Raw genomic sequence first — 15,704 nt, forward strand, 5'->3', positions numbered from 1 at the left:
ATAAACAAGAATGTTGCCCAAAAATGAGCTATCCACTTAATCTCTTTATTTGTTGGCATGGGACTTTTCTCACTTGAACTTTTCAATTTGTTTTTATCTATTTAGACATATGCAAATATGATTATCATAGTCTAAAGTTATGTTTTATCATAATTTAATGATGCATCATCATATTATTAATTCAGGTTTTTAAGAGATTAATTTTGATAGTTACCAATTTAAGTCACATCTTGGTTTCTTAGAATGATCATAGATAAAAGAGGGGATGGTTAACTTTTATTGTACATAGTGCTTCATTTCCTTAAATTGCTTACGGAGAATAGATAGATCGTTATCCTTTTTTGTGTAGTATCTCATTTTCTAAGAATGAGCATAGACAAAAGGGAGTTGATTATCTTTTAGAATGCAATATCTTGTTTCATTAAAACACTTTGATCTATAAAAGGGGAAATATTATCATTTGTGTGGTGTAATATTTTCTTATAATGATCATTGTCAAAAGGGGGTGGTTATATGTTATTGTATATTATATATGTGTTCATGTAGCTTGGTGATACTGTTGATGCAGATCATCATATGAATTCGAGTAACCATTTCATTTGGACAACATTTACAAGTTTGAAATACCCTTGTTGATATATAAGAATAGATTGAGGTGTTGTATTAAGAAAATATTATCTATCCTTGGATATAATGATATACTTCTTGAAGCTTACAATTGAATAGAAGCAACATTCTAGTACAAATTTAGAAAACATAAATTCTAGCTACTAAGTAGAGTGAGGTTTTGACACCATGTCGACTTAATCAAAAAATGGTTATAATATAACTTGAAAACCTTAAAAAATGGAGTTAGTTTCAATTGCATTATCAAAGGTAAGAAACTATAATCAGAACTTTTGATCATTCAATTAGACCATAAAGCATCTGGAAAACTCACATAAACTTGCCAAGAAATGGCACATGCAATTGCCAAAACCCCAATAACCAGTTTTTCAAACTTAACCAACAAATATAAATCCTTGACTTTCAACTCAATCCGAAACACCAGCTAGGGTAGATTTGAAAAAATTGTTGAAAGAAACCTCATTGAGGAGTGATTTCTCTTGGGAATAATCAAATGTTTATCAATCGTTGCAAGAAACCTCTCGAAATGAATCACCCAAGATAAGAGTATTTTCTATGAGGTTATTTTGAAATAGAAATACAAGAAAAGGGACATTATTACCTCTACATGTTACTGAATTGACAAAATTCCTACATCAAATACCAAATTGAGCACATACTTGTTCAAGGCCGGCAAAATGCAATGGTCGAATCTTGTTCCTCAAAATGTCATCAATGGAAGAACCTACATGCAAACATCAAGTTAAAAGGTAAATGTGCAACAAATGTGGCCCATTGATGTCTTAAAAAACACACTCACCTCAACCAGCCGGCTCCTGCATGCAAACCTCCAAACCTCCGAAATAGTGAAAATATCTCATGCCTTTTCCTTTTCTTTTGTTTATGAAATTATGAGCCCGATTTGATCAAAATTTGGACCAAATCGGGCTCTTTTTTGTTTATAAGCCCAATTTGGTCAAAATTTCAACCAAATCAGACTCATAAACCAAAAACAAAAAAGAATTTTAGAAGCCAAAAAAGGCCCTGGTTGAAAATAAAGGTAAAAAATTGACCTCAAATGTATTAATATACGTTGTTGGGAGATCCTTGCTAATATTGGTGGCCTGCTTCTTGGTGCCAACTCCAAGTCCTTTTAGCAAGGTGTGGAGATTGTTTGGAGGGAAGTGATTCATGTTAGAAGTAGCGAAGAAATCATGATTTATTTTGAATATTGTATTGGTCAGAAAGTCTTGAAAATCCTTTAGTTTTTTGTATGCATTTATTATAAAAGTGTTGTTACTTTGGTAAGCTTGGAAGGTTTAGAATCCTTTTGAAAATCCTTAAAGATTTGGGATCTTTCTAAAAACCCTACAAGATTTTAAGTTCTTTTTGAAAACTCTTAAGACTCGACTTTGGAGACTTCTCTTCTTAACTAAATTTGTTATTTGTTGTATTGAGAATATTTTGCTGTAATAGGACCTGACAAAACCCCTTCCATCTTAATCAAACATATTAATAGTGACTTTGGTATGAACTATAGATTGTTATTTATTTTTGGTCAGCGACTCTTGATTAGTGGCTTCATGGCAACAATCTCCCACACCAACATCATCCTTGTTTGAAGATTCCATACACCTCCCTATGATTTCATCTAGATCTGTTATGTCCCGTGGAAGAGACGGTATGACGTCAGTCCTTGCACTGCAGACAATATTCTGCTTCTTTTGTTTCCTTATTTCCTCCTTGACAACTTATCATATGAAACTTGCAAATCCTCAAATTGTGGTCTACAGAACTTTCTTTCAAATAGATATAAGGACAAACGCAGTGATTGAAAATAACGATTCCGGTTAATACACAGAAATGTGACCAAGGACTTTGGCATTCACCTCACCATTTTCATTTCTACTTTTAGAGGTCATGAGCCGTACAAGCTTCTTTTCTTAGTTTGATACTTAGTGCTCTGGAATTGGCTCTTATTTTCTATTTATTTGATTTCTCTTTAACAAATGCAGACTCTACAACAAACAAAGATTTTTAAATAAGCTGTGACTAGTCTTTACTTAATGAATCTCTTTTAACCTCAAAGTTTATCAGTGGGACATCTCTACATTTGTTGAGGCACAATGAACACAGACAACAAACACAATGCATGCAAAACTCGTCCATGAACTTCACAATCAAATGGAGATGTTTAAAAACCTTTTTCGAGCTTACTGTCCAAAGGAAATTTAATCTACCTTTGTAGATATTGTTCTAACCAGGGGTTCTATCCAATAAAATTAAAATGGTTGAAATAATATAATTTATGTGAAAAACTTCTGCAAGAAGAATCAATTGCAAATTTATCTTTTTTATGCATTTCGCATTAATGCAATATGACTTCTATGCTTCACAATAATTTGAATAAGTTTTTCTAAACATCTTCAAACAAATTCTTTGTAGACTCTGATGTTATGTCTAAAGAACAATAGGCTCCTCCTTTCCACTCTCGAATGACAGATCTAAGAGAGTGGTTTGGAATGAGATTAGTGTGATCTAATTGCAAATTTGTCATTGGTGAGGTGCTGTGATTAGAATCAAACCATTCCTTGATTGCCTCTAATTCATAGGTAAAGCCATCAGCAGCAACATGAGGATTATCCATGAGCTCCTGCAAGTTCTGTCAAACCATTAGTACTAAATACTAAGTTTCTTTTAAGAGTAGTAAGGATGCAATAATGAGAAAAAATAATTGTTAGGATGAAAAAGAGGGGACTTACCTGAGAGATGGGACATATGAAGAAGCTAGGAACTTGTCCTTGCTGAGTAGGTTGAGAAATTGTTGAATTAGCAGCTTGAAGCTGATTGAGAGTTCTAATGAGAGTGGGATGAAGATCAGGCCTATCACATTGACAAGATTCTGTACAATCAAGGGCAAGATAAGCTAGCTGAATAGCTTGATCAAAGGGCCATTCCCCTGCTGAAGGATCCAGCAGATTATGAAATTGTGCATTTTCTAGTGACTGCAAAACTTTATTCACTAATCCCAGAGCATGTTGGCCTGTAAGGAGCTGAAGGATAATGATTCCCAAGCTATAAACATCTGATTTATGAGTGAACCCACCAGTTCTAAGATAATCTGGATCCAAATAGGATATATTGCCTTTTATGAGTAAATCTTGAGGTACAAACCTTGCCATTCCCATGTCACTTAGCTTGCTCACATAAAACTCATCTAGCAAAATATTTTCAGGTTTCAAATCACAATGAAGAATGGCATTTGGCTTCAAACTATGTAGATAGTGTAGTGCTGAGCAAATTTCAATGATAATACGAAGTCTAACTTGCCAAAGTAATGGTGGAGCACCAGTTTTGCAATGTAGATGATCTGCAAGACTTCCATTAGCCATGTACTCATACACAATACATTCTCTATCTACACACTCTCCCAGAATTCTCACCAAATGGGGATGTCTAATATCCCTTAACATGTCAATCTGCAAAAATAAATTTATCACTTGAAACTAAGTTAAACTAAAATATAATACTCCAACTCAAAACTACAAACAAGAAAACTCATAAGCTACTGAAGAAAATAGAATTAACAAAAGATATCCAAAAGAACTGTACAGTTGTTGGGTGCCCATGAATTTAATTATTTCCTTGCCCCGTCTATTTCTAACATAAGCAGTATAAAATATGAATCGTTTTTTCTTTTAATTGATGAACATATCACTGAAAATGGTACCTTTATTGGCCATTCTAACTAAGATCTTTAGCCCCAGTTATTATTATTATAGAAAGGTAACTAGCAGTAGATATTCTATAGTTGTTGTGACTACTTTTTAAATAATGCAACTGTTATGACTATTAAGTCAATACCTTATATCATAGGGATTAGCAACCATTGATCAGTTGAGCTTAAACAACATTAAACTCATCTCTTATTTGAAATTGGTGGGTCTTAATCTCAAAAGTGATTTTCATAAACCAATGAAAATATATTGTTTAAACTGAAACCTACTCACATTGTATGACTAATGGTTATCTCATGAACTTCATTTTCTTTTCTTAAACAATAAAGAAAATAATAGATAAGAATGGTAACCTAATTTGGTGGTTTGTGTACCTGCTCATGAAATGCTTGTTGATCTAGAGAGAAGCCATTGTCTTTCTTAACCTTCACTGCAACCAAAGTCTCCTCTATTTCACCTCTGTATACAACTCCGTACTCTCCTTCCCCAAGTGTCAAATGCTCTGAGAAGTTGCCAGTGGCAGATCTGATGTCATTTAGAGAATATCTCCTGAAGAGAAGATTATCTGAGGAGGAGGTTGAAGGTTCAATTCGCGTCCCCAACTCCAAGCAATTCTGAAGCTTTTTGATTGCATCGTCCCTTTCTCGCATGAGGCGATTGTTTTTCTTGGCCAGAGAAGCGATCTCTTTAAGTGCTATTTCGATCTCCTGCAAGTGCTGAGCTGTGATCTTCTGCAAATGCTGCTTCAATGTCACCTCCATCCTCTTAAACATTGCTTGACCTGAATTAACACACAGTGATCATCTGCCTTGGCCTTTCATGTAGAAATTTCTTCATGTTTGAACTAAATCTACAAGATCATTGCTTTATTGTACACAATCTCAGTTCCAACTGACCCAATCAAATCAGAGTGCGGACTGTTCAACCATTCCATTGCTGCCTGGAAAGTGTTACTCCATTGGAATCTCAGATGACCTAACATGTGTTCGTTACAGTTTTTTATAAAGCAATAACAGTATTATTATTATTATTTTATATAGTTGGTGCCAAGACATTTTTAGAATTAAAAAATCTTGAGTAAACAAACAATCACTGAGTTTAAAAAGATTAATTCCATCATGCATACTGTTCCTGCATATGACAGCTTATTTTAAGCTGGGAAAAATAATTAATCAACGAAGTGGGTAATGGAATCTCTGGCGCACTGCAGTGCTGGGATGTCAGCGTCGATTTGTTTCAACGAAGACATTAAATGGTAAGTTTAGGTGATGGGAGATCTGTCGGAAATACTTAGTATACGTAGTTAACGTGGCATTTGTTAATGTAATGTTGACTATAATATATAGGAAGATATCTTTAAAAGAAAATAAAATTGAACAGTCATAATTAAGCTCATTAAGAGAACAATGACTTTTAAGAAGATTTATTATAAAAAATTGATTTAGTATTGATATTCTTTGTACAAGAATTTCATACATCATAATTAAACATATTAAGATTACATTGACTTTAAGATGAGTTATAACAAATTGATTTAAATAATTGGTATATGATAACTTTTATATCATTTTGAATTTTGAGGGTTGATTTATAGTATAATGGTCGAGAGGTTCATTTAAAAGAGTTGTATTTCCTTCATTTTAGTTCTATGATCAATAAATAAGATGGACCATAGATAAAGTAATCAAGTATATTCTTGATAAGTATGGGATATTTTTCACAAGTTATATTGTGATATTACGATCATGATTTAATTGTGTATCTTATTTAGTCAAATTCATTGACCTATATTTCATAAGTAGTGGTTCACACGCACCCATCTCTCATGAGAATGAATATAACACTTAGCACTAGTTAGTTATAGGTGATGTTCATAGAGGTGAAGCGTTGAGACTTCTTGGGAGGTCACCCATCCCGGTACTACTCCATCTCGAGAGCACTTAGCAATGAAGTTTCTTCCATATATGCTTAATCACACATTGCTTGCAACCCCATTTGCAAAACCTTTACCAAGTGGTGTGTCATATGAACCATTCATTTAAAAATCTCATAAGCTCATCAATTGATACATATGAGCTATTTTCCACAACAAGTCAAATTGTGAATTTTGAGGGTGAATCTTGATAGCAATATCATAATTTGACTTGTTGTGGAAAATATCTCCTACTTATCCATTGATGACCTTAAGGGGTTGTCTAAGGAATGGTTCATAAGGAAAAACACTTGGTGAAGATTTAGTCATGGGAGAAACTTTGTAGTTAAGTGTGCTTGAAAGTAGAGTGGGTTTAGTCATGGGATAAACTTTGTACTTAAGTGCACTTGAGCTAGAATAGTATTGGGATGGATGATCTCCCGAGAAGTCCTGATGCATCATCTTTGTGAATATCACCTAAATGGGCAATGAGCATTAAGTTGTTCTATTCATTCTTATGAGAGATGGGTTTGTGTGAACCAGGTCATGAAACATGAATCGATGAGTTTGACTAAAAAAACTACATAGTTAGCAATATCAAAGTATATTCTTCTTTTAAATTTTAATAAATTAGAAGGTTATATGGTCTATTTATGCAATAATCATTAAAGTTTCATTCTATAAATTTAAATTATTTTTTATTTCAAGTATATTCCTCTCATTTCTTTTGTAAAAGTTGACAAATTACTTAATGATGTCTTTCAACTAGGAAATTCAAGGTATTAGGTGTGTATTTATTCAACAATATTAATTAAAGGATTAATGAGATTCACACGTATGATTTAAACAAATTATATTAGTTTTTGAAATTAAGAAGAAGCCAAAATGGGGGCTGACCCAGAAACAGAAGAGCAACCATCTAGAGATAAGTTGGTAGTAACTACCACAAGACTACCCTACCCCCCTTGCAAAATTTCAAAAAACTACCCATAACCATAATCGAAAGGAAAATACTACCATAAGCATCGAGAGTCTTATCAATATACAAATTCATGGCCATCATATAAATATTGGCCCTACCATTAGTCTAGATAAACTAACAAAAGCCCAAAGGCACTAAGTAGAATTGAGCATCATAAAACAAAATAAAATCTAACTACATTAATAGGGGAAGCATCAACGGTTCCTTGGATATTCTTGCAACAATCAGAGCAAGTCATTAACCAGGAAGCCATACAGGGCATGATTCATCTCCACGTCCTTATCATCAGCCCCCCAGTCTTAATTAGTTTGCATAAGATGAAGAGTTGTGGTCACCGAATGCATGATGCGAACTAAGAAGTTGGCCACCCTATCAAACTTTTTCTCTAGGTCCTCATTCCATTTAACTAACTTCACAATAGATCTTTCAAGATTTTCCACCACCTACTTATGCTCAGTGTTCTCATTTTTGGCCATGGTGTCTTTCTGTTGTGTGTGATCTCCTCCCTGCTCATCCCAGGTCTCTTGTTCTCCCCATGTACTTTCGGCCCGAGCATGACTATCCATCGTGCCCATCTTAACTAAAGATTTTACTGTTCCGTGCTCGACTTTTTTGGACTTTCTAAAATTCGAAGTAATGGTTTTAGATGTGTCAGAAACCTTGGAGGGAAATCGATTGGCTTCCTCCATATTCTCGATTTTCTCCTCACTTTTTGTTTCTTCTTCCTCCTGTTCATCGTAGTTCCTTCTGGTAGCCTTATGTTTTGGGATGAGGCCTAGACTTTTTCCCGAAGGTGTCTAGTTTGGGTATGGAAGGGTTGTCAGGGGGAATTTTCTCTCTCAACCTCTTGCTCGCTGGATTATATTAGTTTTAAAGTGATCCATTCAGAATTTTGAAAGTTGGGAGTAAGTCCACTATTCCTGAATTGTAAAGAATTTAACAAAGACTTAGAAGAAAAGTTTAATTTGTACAAAATTGAGACTCTCTCTCTCTCTCTCTACACACACACACACACACACACACACACACACACACACACACACACACACACATATATATACATATATATATAGATACATATATATATATATACATATATATACATATATATATGTATATGTATATATATGTAGATACATATATATATATGTGTATATATATGTATATATATGTGTATATATATGTATATATATGTGTATATATATGTATATATATACATACATATGTATATATATGTATATATATATGTATATATATACATACATATATATATATATATATATATATATATATATATATATATATATATATATATATATATATATATATATATATATATATATATATATATATATATGATGTATGAAAAAATCATTCCTAGATACTAAAAAGTTAGAATTAATCAAAGAAATATTCTAATAAAGCATATATTTTTAAAAATACTATTTTTTTTAATATTTTAAAATGTGCAATTACTACTAAATATAACATAAAAATGTATAGTTTAGACATATTTTGTTAAGATGGTTTAGATAGGGCATTTATGTAAATTTAAAACAATAAAACTAATCCTGCACTTTCTCATCCTGATGATGGATCATGTAGTATGATCCGAAACGTTGATGGTAAAAAAAGCGCACACAATCAAATCCAGAAGACAAATTATTTACAAATGGATTGTGGAAATCTGATAATGTTAATAAAACTAATCTTAAACTAATTATTTTGCCATTACTATAATTCATTTGCGAACTAAGCACCCGGTTATTCTTCCCATTGAATATGAGTTCTTACTTTTGGAGGATTTTAGAAAGATTATTGACTTGTATTTAAAGATCTATTTGAATTAACTTTTAAAAACATGGAAAATGTTGCCAACTAGAAAATTACATGTTAGAGCCACTTTACATTTACAATTAGTTGGAGCCATGTTGCAGCATTTCAAGCTTGTGCATAAGGCATTTGGTCCTAGATTTATGACACTATGATGTAATGGAATTAATTTTTCATTGTTCAACTAGTAATATGTCATCACATCATCATGAACCTATGTGGAGTCTAACAATTTAACAATTTGAGGTCATGCTCTAGTAGAATTCGTGATGGATGCTAGAAATGACTTGTCAACTGCTTAAGGCAATGGAAAAACATGTGCATATGTGTCTAAGGACTTAAGGCATTCTAGAAATACTTAGGATTTTCACTTGGGAACTATCCAAGCTAGGGTTTCTAAGACAAAGAGATAAAACTTCTGGCAAGGATGTATTGATTTCTCCGATCATAATTTAAGAAACTAAAAATACATTCCAAGATTGTTCGAAATGCATAAATTATAAATTGAATTTTATGGTAAATGACACTTCAACTCTAACAACATGAGGCATTAGAAATGAAACTTCAATTCTAACACTTTTATAAATGGGAAAATAAAGTTTTGTGTTTATGAACAATTTGAGGTATTATGTAAATTTTAAGTGGGGAATTTTATCTTGAAAAATAGAGTTAAATGATAAACATGACATTTTTTCATATGTGCATTGATCAATGTGTATTTAATATCGCCATAATAGAGATAATTTGACTCGATTGAATTGTAAAAATGTAAGATACATAATTTCTATATCAATTTTAAATATTAGTTGAAATTGTATTAATTCACAACATAACATTTTTTTTCATATGTGCATTGATCAATGTGTATTTAATATTATATTAATAGAAATAATTTGACTTAGATTGAATTGTTAAAATGTAAGATACATAATTTCTATATCAAATTTAGATGTAAGCTGAAATTGTGATAATAGGCAAGTGATGGGGTTCTATGGATTAATCATATATTTATATGTTATATTCAAGTATATTAAATTGTCTTCATATAATTTATATTAAGTATTTTAGTTTAATTCAGTAATATAACTTTTATAACTTTTATTAATTTGTACCTATTTATTTAGAGCATGCAATTCTACACATCATAATGCATAATAATTTAAATTTTTTTAATGTGAATTTTAATTATTTAGGTTTTATAAGTTACTTGAGACATAGTACATACAAATTGATTTTCCCACCAATAAAGTTACGATAGTCATGAAATAATGTGGTCAAACCTCTATGTTCCCACACTTTATAAACTATAAATTGACAACCATTAAATTATTTATCTGAATTTAAATTATTAAAAAGTGTGGGGATGAAAACTAGTTTCTATTAATTAATATTAGTATTTAAATTTATATTCACTAAAATTTTAATAGTAATAGTAGGAAAAAAAATATTTACACATCTATGCTCCTAGTAGTCATGTTCATGATGAGACATGATTAAGAATATAATGACATAAGAAGATCCACAATATATAAAGGTAAGATCGATTTGGTTATTTATAATATGTTATACTATAAAATTTTATTCAAAATAAATTATTTTAAAGAGAGGTTAATTTTCTTATGTGATGGTGACCAAGAGTCATTTCACTAATATAACCCAAGAATCTTTAGTTTTTAAATTACCTTTTGGGTCAATATTTTTAATAAAAATATAATTTATAGTAAAAATATAAAAATTCAAAAGTAAAAAAGCACCTAGTATATTCTAACTACCAACATATTGGACAAGTACATGTAAATCTACATTAATTTTTTTTTATAAAGAAGTATTTATGCACCATGGATATCTCCATTAAATATTTTATACCTTCAAATAACTATTCAATGGGCTATGATATTAAGTCTTAAGTACAATTGCCTTCTTTCCACTCTTGAATAGCAGATTTAAGAGAACGGTTTGGAAGAAGATTAATGTGATCCAATCTCAAGTTTGTCATTGGTGATGTATTATGACCAGAATCAAACCATTCCTTAATTGCCTCCAATTCATAAGTAAATCCATCTGCAGCAATGTGAGGATCATCCATGAGCTCCTGCAAATCATGTCAATCATTACTAATTATTATATTATTTCATTTTTTAAGAAATTGCAAGAATGTTCAAAATGAGACTTACTTGAGAGATTGGACATGTGAAGAAGCTGGGAACCCGACTTTGTTGAGTAGGTTGGACACTTATTGAGGAAGGTTGGATAATTGTTGAGGCGGTAGCTTGAAGTTCATCAAGAGTTTTAGTGAGATTAGGATGTAGATTAGGCCTATCTTGTCTATTGGCTATTGTACAATCAAGGGCAAGATATGCTAGTTGTAAAGCTTGATCAGAGGGCCACTCCCCAGCTAAAGGATCTAGCAAGTCATCCAATTGTGCATGTTCTAGTGATTGTGTAACCTTTCTCACCAATCCAAGAGCTTGTTGTCCAGTGAGAAGTTGAAGAATAATGATCCCCAAGCTATAAACATCTGATTTGTCTGTGAATTCACCAGTTCTAAGATAGTCTGGATCCACATATGATATATTTCCTTTTATGAGTGAATCTTCGGGTAGAAGCCTTGCCATGGCCACATCACTGATCTTACTAGTATAAAGTTCATCTAGCAATATGTTTTCAGGCTTCAAATTGCAATGAAGAATTCTATTTGGCTTTAAATTATGAAGAAAGTATAATGCCGAGCAAACTTCACTAGCAATGCGAAGTCTAACATGCCAAAGAAGTGGTGAAGTGCCATTTTTGCAAAATAGATGATCTTCCAAGCTACCATTAACCATATATTCATATATAATACATCCTCTATCCAAACACTCACCCACAACCCTCACCAAATGAGGATGTTGAATATCCTGTAGCACATCCATCTGGAAAAATAATATTTGTAAGTTAAGGGAAACTAATATATAATATGCAAATAAAAATTTATAAACAAAAGAAGAACTATACCACTAAAAGATGTTCAACATGGATTACATGGATTTTAGATGCCCATATAAATTTAATACATCCCTATCCCATCTATTTGTAACGTAAGTGTAGATTGATGGACATGTCATTCAAACCATACCATATACATGTATTGTGTCATCTATTATGACTTATACACTTTACCCAAATCACGAATATAATGTGGTAAGTAGTAGTAGACATTGTAGAAAGTATAGTTATACCTACTAAATCATTATCTTATCTGGTAAAGATGAAAACTACTTATCAAATGAGCTTAAACATCATGCTAATCTAAAATTTGCTAGATAGTTTTGGATATGGCTCTTTGAAATTATACGAATGGATAGATCTTATGAAAAAACAAATATCATTTGATAAGCTGACTAAACAATGGATTCTCGTTTACTCTACACTTAAAAAGAAAAATCAATTGATAAATACAAGATAATTGCTACCACAAGTTGGGTTGCAAGTAGAGTGAGTTTAATAATGGAGGAAACATTGTAATTAAGAGCAATCGAATAGAGTAGTATAATTAGAATAGATCACCTCATGAAAGTCCCAATACTTCACCCACCTCTATGAGCATCACCTAAATGCAAATGAGTGCTTCCATTCATTCATCATAAGAAATAGATTCATGCAAAACACTACACAATGAAATCCTAATAACAATATCACAAATACAACTACACAATGAAATCCTAATGACAATATCACAAATACAATCAATTATAAGAATTAGGGTAGATGGGTGTGTACCTGGTGATGAAATATTTGGGGATCTAGAGTGAAGCCATCTTCTCTCCTAACCTTCACGGCCACCGCAGTCTCCTCTATTTCACCTCTGTATACCACGCCGTACGCTCCTTCCCCAACTTTCAAATGCTCCGAAAAATCGCAAGTGGCAGATTTGATGTCGGTGAGAGAAAATCCTCTGTACAGAAGATTAGCCGAGGAAGAGGGCGAGGGTTCGATCCTTGGTCTGGACTCCAAGTAATCTTTAAGCTTGATAATCGCATCATCCCTTTCTCGCACGAGGCGACGATTCCTCTCCTTCAGACGCTCGATCTCCGCAAGTGCTGTTTCGATCTCTGCAAAAAGTGCTTCAAGATCCTCCATGTTCTCCATTGCTACACCTCAATGTTCCCTCCATTCTCTTTAATATTACGTGAGTAACCCGAACTAACAAAGAAGTTGCCTTTCAATTAAAAATCCCAGTTTTGAACTAACGGAGAAGTTACCAGAGAAGCTGCCTTTCACGTACAAAATCCATGTTTGAATTAACAGAGAAGCTACTCAGCGATTTTTGAAGTTTCCAAGAAGAAACATTCAAGTCTAGTCTGCATTGACCAGGAAAAAGTAGCGAGTCGACGCGGGGTCCGCCATTCCATTATTGAGCGTGGAAGGTGAATCCAAACCAAAACCTAACTTCAATTTCAATTTCCCCAATTTATTTCTCTTTCAGTCGAACAAATCGCGCTGGATCATAATTAGGGGGAAAAACAGTGTTACGAGTACAATATGGGAGAGGACCTACTCGTGTAGGGCAACGGCTACCCAGCCAGTTATTTCGACTGGCTGGGTATACCATGCCGTCTCCGTCCATCTTCCTTCCGTCTCTCCCGTACCGGACCGGTTAACGTCAATTTCGAGATGTTTTTGAAACTTTAAACTTCCGTATAATACCCTGGATATCCGTGTATTTTCAGCCTATCGTTATTGAAGTGGTTTTTTAGTCCACGTTGTTTTGGAATGTAGGTTGACCAAGGGTTTGGTATCCCTACAATCATAAGTGGTAACATCTTTATCCTCTTCTAATTAAATATATGACAGGGAAAATGGAAGAATATTTTTTATATCCATTCATGAATTATTATAATTTTAATGATGATTTAACTATGACTATTTTATATCTTGATAAAATTCCCTTATGTAGTAGGTGAATTTAACTACGACAATTTTATATCTTGATAAAATTGCCTTATGTAGTAGGTGGTGTGGCAGAGCATGGAAGACATTAACATGCAAGATGAAGGACCATTTTCTTTGATAAGTCAAGCTCATAACAATTCATATCAATTACAAATAAGTCATCTTAGTTATGTATGAATGTAGGTGTAAATAAGTCAGGCTAGCTATGTATGTATATGGATGTTATTATAAGAAATTGGTTAAATAATAAATTTGAACACCGATCTTTTAAAGATAATTTTAAAAAAAATGTCTCCTTGATAACACGTTTTAGTTTGTTGTTTAAATATTTTTGTTATCATAGTATATTTGTCCACAGTGTATGCTATAAGTTAGATGTTGTCATAAGAGACAAATGCAATGTAAATGTTCAAGTTATGTCCCAAACCAATATGCATTTATTACTATGTACTATTTTATGAGCATTCAATTGCATTCATTTTTACCATTCATATATTTATTTGAACATCTATTACATTACAATAAAGCTACAACTTGGTACACTAAAACTAAGAAAGTAAAATTTACCAAACGTATTGGGTGCTTTCAAACTTACAGCAAGCACGGAGTATTATCAGGGATCATACGGAGGCAGAACCAATCTGATACGGGAGAGACGGAAGGAAGACAGACGGAGACAGCATGGCATACCCAGCCAGTTATTGGACTCGCTGGGTATGCCATGTCGTCTCCTTCCGTCTTCCTTCTGTCTCTCCCATACCGGACCGATTCTGCCTCCGTATGATCCCTGATAATACTTCATGCTTGCTGTAAGTTTGAAAGTGCCCAGTACGTTTGGTAAATTTTACTTTCTTAGTTTTAGAAATAAATGCATCTCAAAATTTGTTGCTTTAAAAATTAAGTGAGTACATTTTATACTTTCCCTAAGTAAGTTCTTATTTTTCAAAACTTTATAATATTAAAAAAATTATGATTTCATTTAGGAAATTAAAATTTATAATATCTTACTTTCACACAAATGCATCTCATTTCAAAATTTTCCCGAGAGATAACATTTTTTGCTTTCACTATTCAACTAAAGTGACTATGGAATAATTTTTTATTTTCCAATCAAAATTGTCTTATAATATTATTATTTTAAAAATATATGATTTCATTTAAGAAATTAAAATTCTATAATAGCTTGTTAAAATATATATTGTAAATTTTTATTTTTCTAATTTAAGAGTCATTTATAAGTTTTTCTTAAAAATAATTTTTTATGTAAGTTTGGATTTAAAATTTTATTTATTAAATATATCAATCTAATTTTTTTTTTTATTATAATTTCAAGTTTTAATATATAAAATTATTATTTTTGATTAGTTCAATTTTTTAAGTTCTCATAATTGAATTATAGGTCCAACTTTTTCAAAGTTTATTTTTGTCTTTTAATCCAAAAAATATTGACAAAAACAAATTCAATAATAACATGCAACATTTTAACTTGTCATTAACAAGATAAAATTTAACAAAATATAAGTGAGATGGGCAAAATATGATATAAAATAAGGATAAAAATATAGCAATTTTTAAAATACAATATCAACAATTAACAAGTGTCGTAGTGGCATGTACTTGCATAATAATAAATTGTATATGTATTAATATTATTAAATATAAATTATTATTTTTATATATTATTAAATAAATTTAATTTAAT

At 31.9% G+C, this 15,704-nt stretch overlaps 2 protein-coding genes across 2 annotated transcripts; both read right to left on the bottom strand.

The window, feature by feature from the left end:
• Positions 1 to 2,941: 2,941 nt before the first annotated feature.
• On the bottom strand, positions 2,942 to 5,326 carry LOC149572401 (U-box domain-containing protein 33-like). The gene is made up of 3 exons (XM_089811175.1): positions 4,718 to 5,326; positions 3,369 to 4,085; positions 2,942 to 3,259 (listed from the first exon to the last, which is right to left on the bottom strand). The coding sequence occupies exons 1-3, from the start codon at positions 5,114 to 5,116 to the stop codon at positions 3,023 to 3,025; spliced, it is 1,353 nt and encodes a 450-aa protein (XP_089667301.1). The 5' UTR covers positions 5,117 to 5,326; the 3' UTR covers positions 2,942 to 3,022.
• Positions 5,327 to 10,862: 5,536 nt separating this feature from the next.
• Positions 10,863 to 13,592, bottom strand: LOC149572402 (U-box domain-containing protein 70-like). Its single transcript, XM_089813581.1, has 3 exons — positions 12,830 to 13,592; positions 11,245 to 11,982; positions 10,863 to 11,162 (listed from the first exon to the last, which is right to left on the bottom strand). Exons 1-3 carry the CDS (start codon positions 13,196 to 13,198, stop codon positions 10,974 to 10,976), a joined length of 1,296 nt encoding a protein of 431 aa, XP_089669707.1. The 5' UTR covers positions 13,199 to 13,592; the 3' UTR covers positions 10,863 to 10,973.
• Between the last annotated feature and the right edge of the window lie 2,112 nt (positions 13,593 to 15,704).

This window comes from Cupressus sempervirens, chromosome 2 (genome assembly GCF_028749045.1).
Source record: "Cupressus sempervirens isolate cs-2001-9-10 chromosome 2, ASM2874904v1, whole genome shotgun sequence".
In the NCBI taxonomy this organism is placed as follows: domain Eukaryota; kingdom Viridiplantae; phylum Streptophyta; class Pinopsida; order Cupressales; family Cupressaceae; genus Cupressus; species Cupressus sempervirens.

Bases quoted from the DNA above. Each gene is read 5' to 3' on its own strand.
- LOC149572402 (XM_089813581.1), bottom strand. From the start codon at position 13,198: ATGGAGAACATGGAGGATCTTGAAGCACTTTTTGCAGAGATCGAAACA. The intron at 11,983-12,829 runs GTACACACCCAT...TTATTTTTCCAG, and splicing joins CCCAAATATTTCATCACCAG to ATGGATGTGCTACAGGATAT. The intron at 11,163-11,244 runs GTAAGTCTCATT...CATGATTTGCAG, and splicing joins TCACATGTCCAATCTCTCAA to GAGCTCATGGATGATCCTCA.
- LOC149572401 (XM_089811175.1), bottom strand. From the start codon at position 5,116: ATGTTTAAGAGGATGGAGGTGACATTGAAGCAGCATTTGCAGAAGATC. The intron at 4,086-4,717 runs GTACACAAACCA...TTATTTTTGCAG, and splicing joins AACAAGCATTTCATGAGCAG to ATTGACATGTTAAGGGATAT. The intron at 3,260-3,368 runs GTAAGTCCCCTC...CAGAACTTGCAG, and splicing joins TCATATGTCCCATCTCTCAG to GAGCTCATGGATAATCCTCA.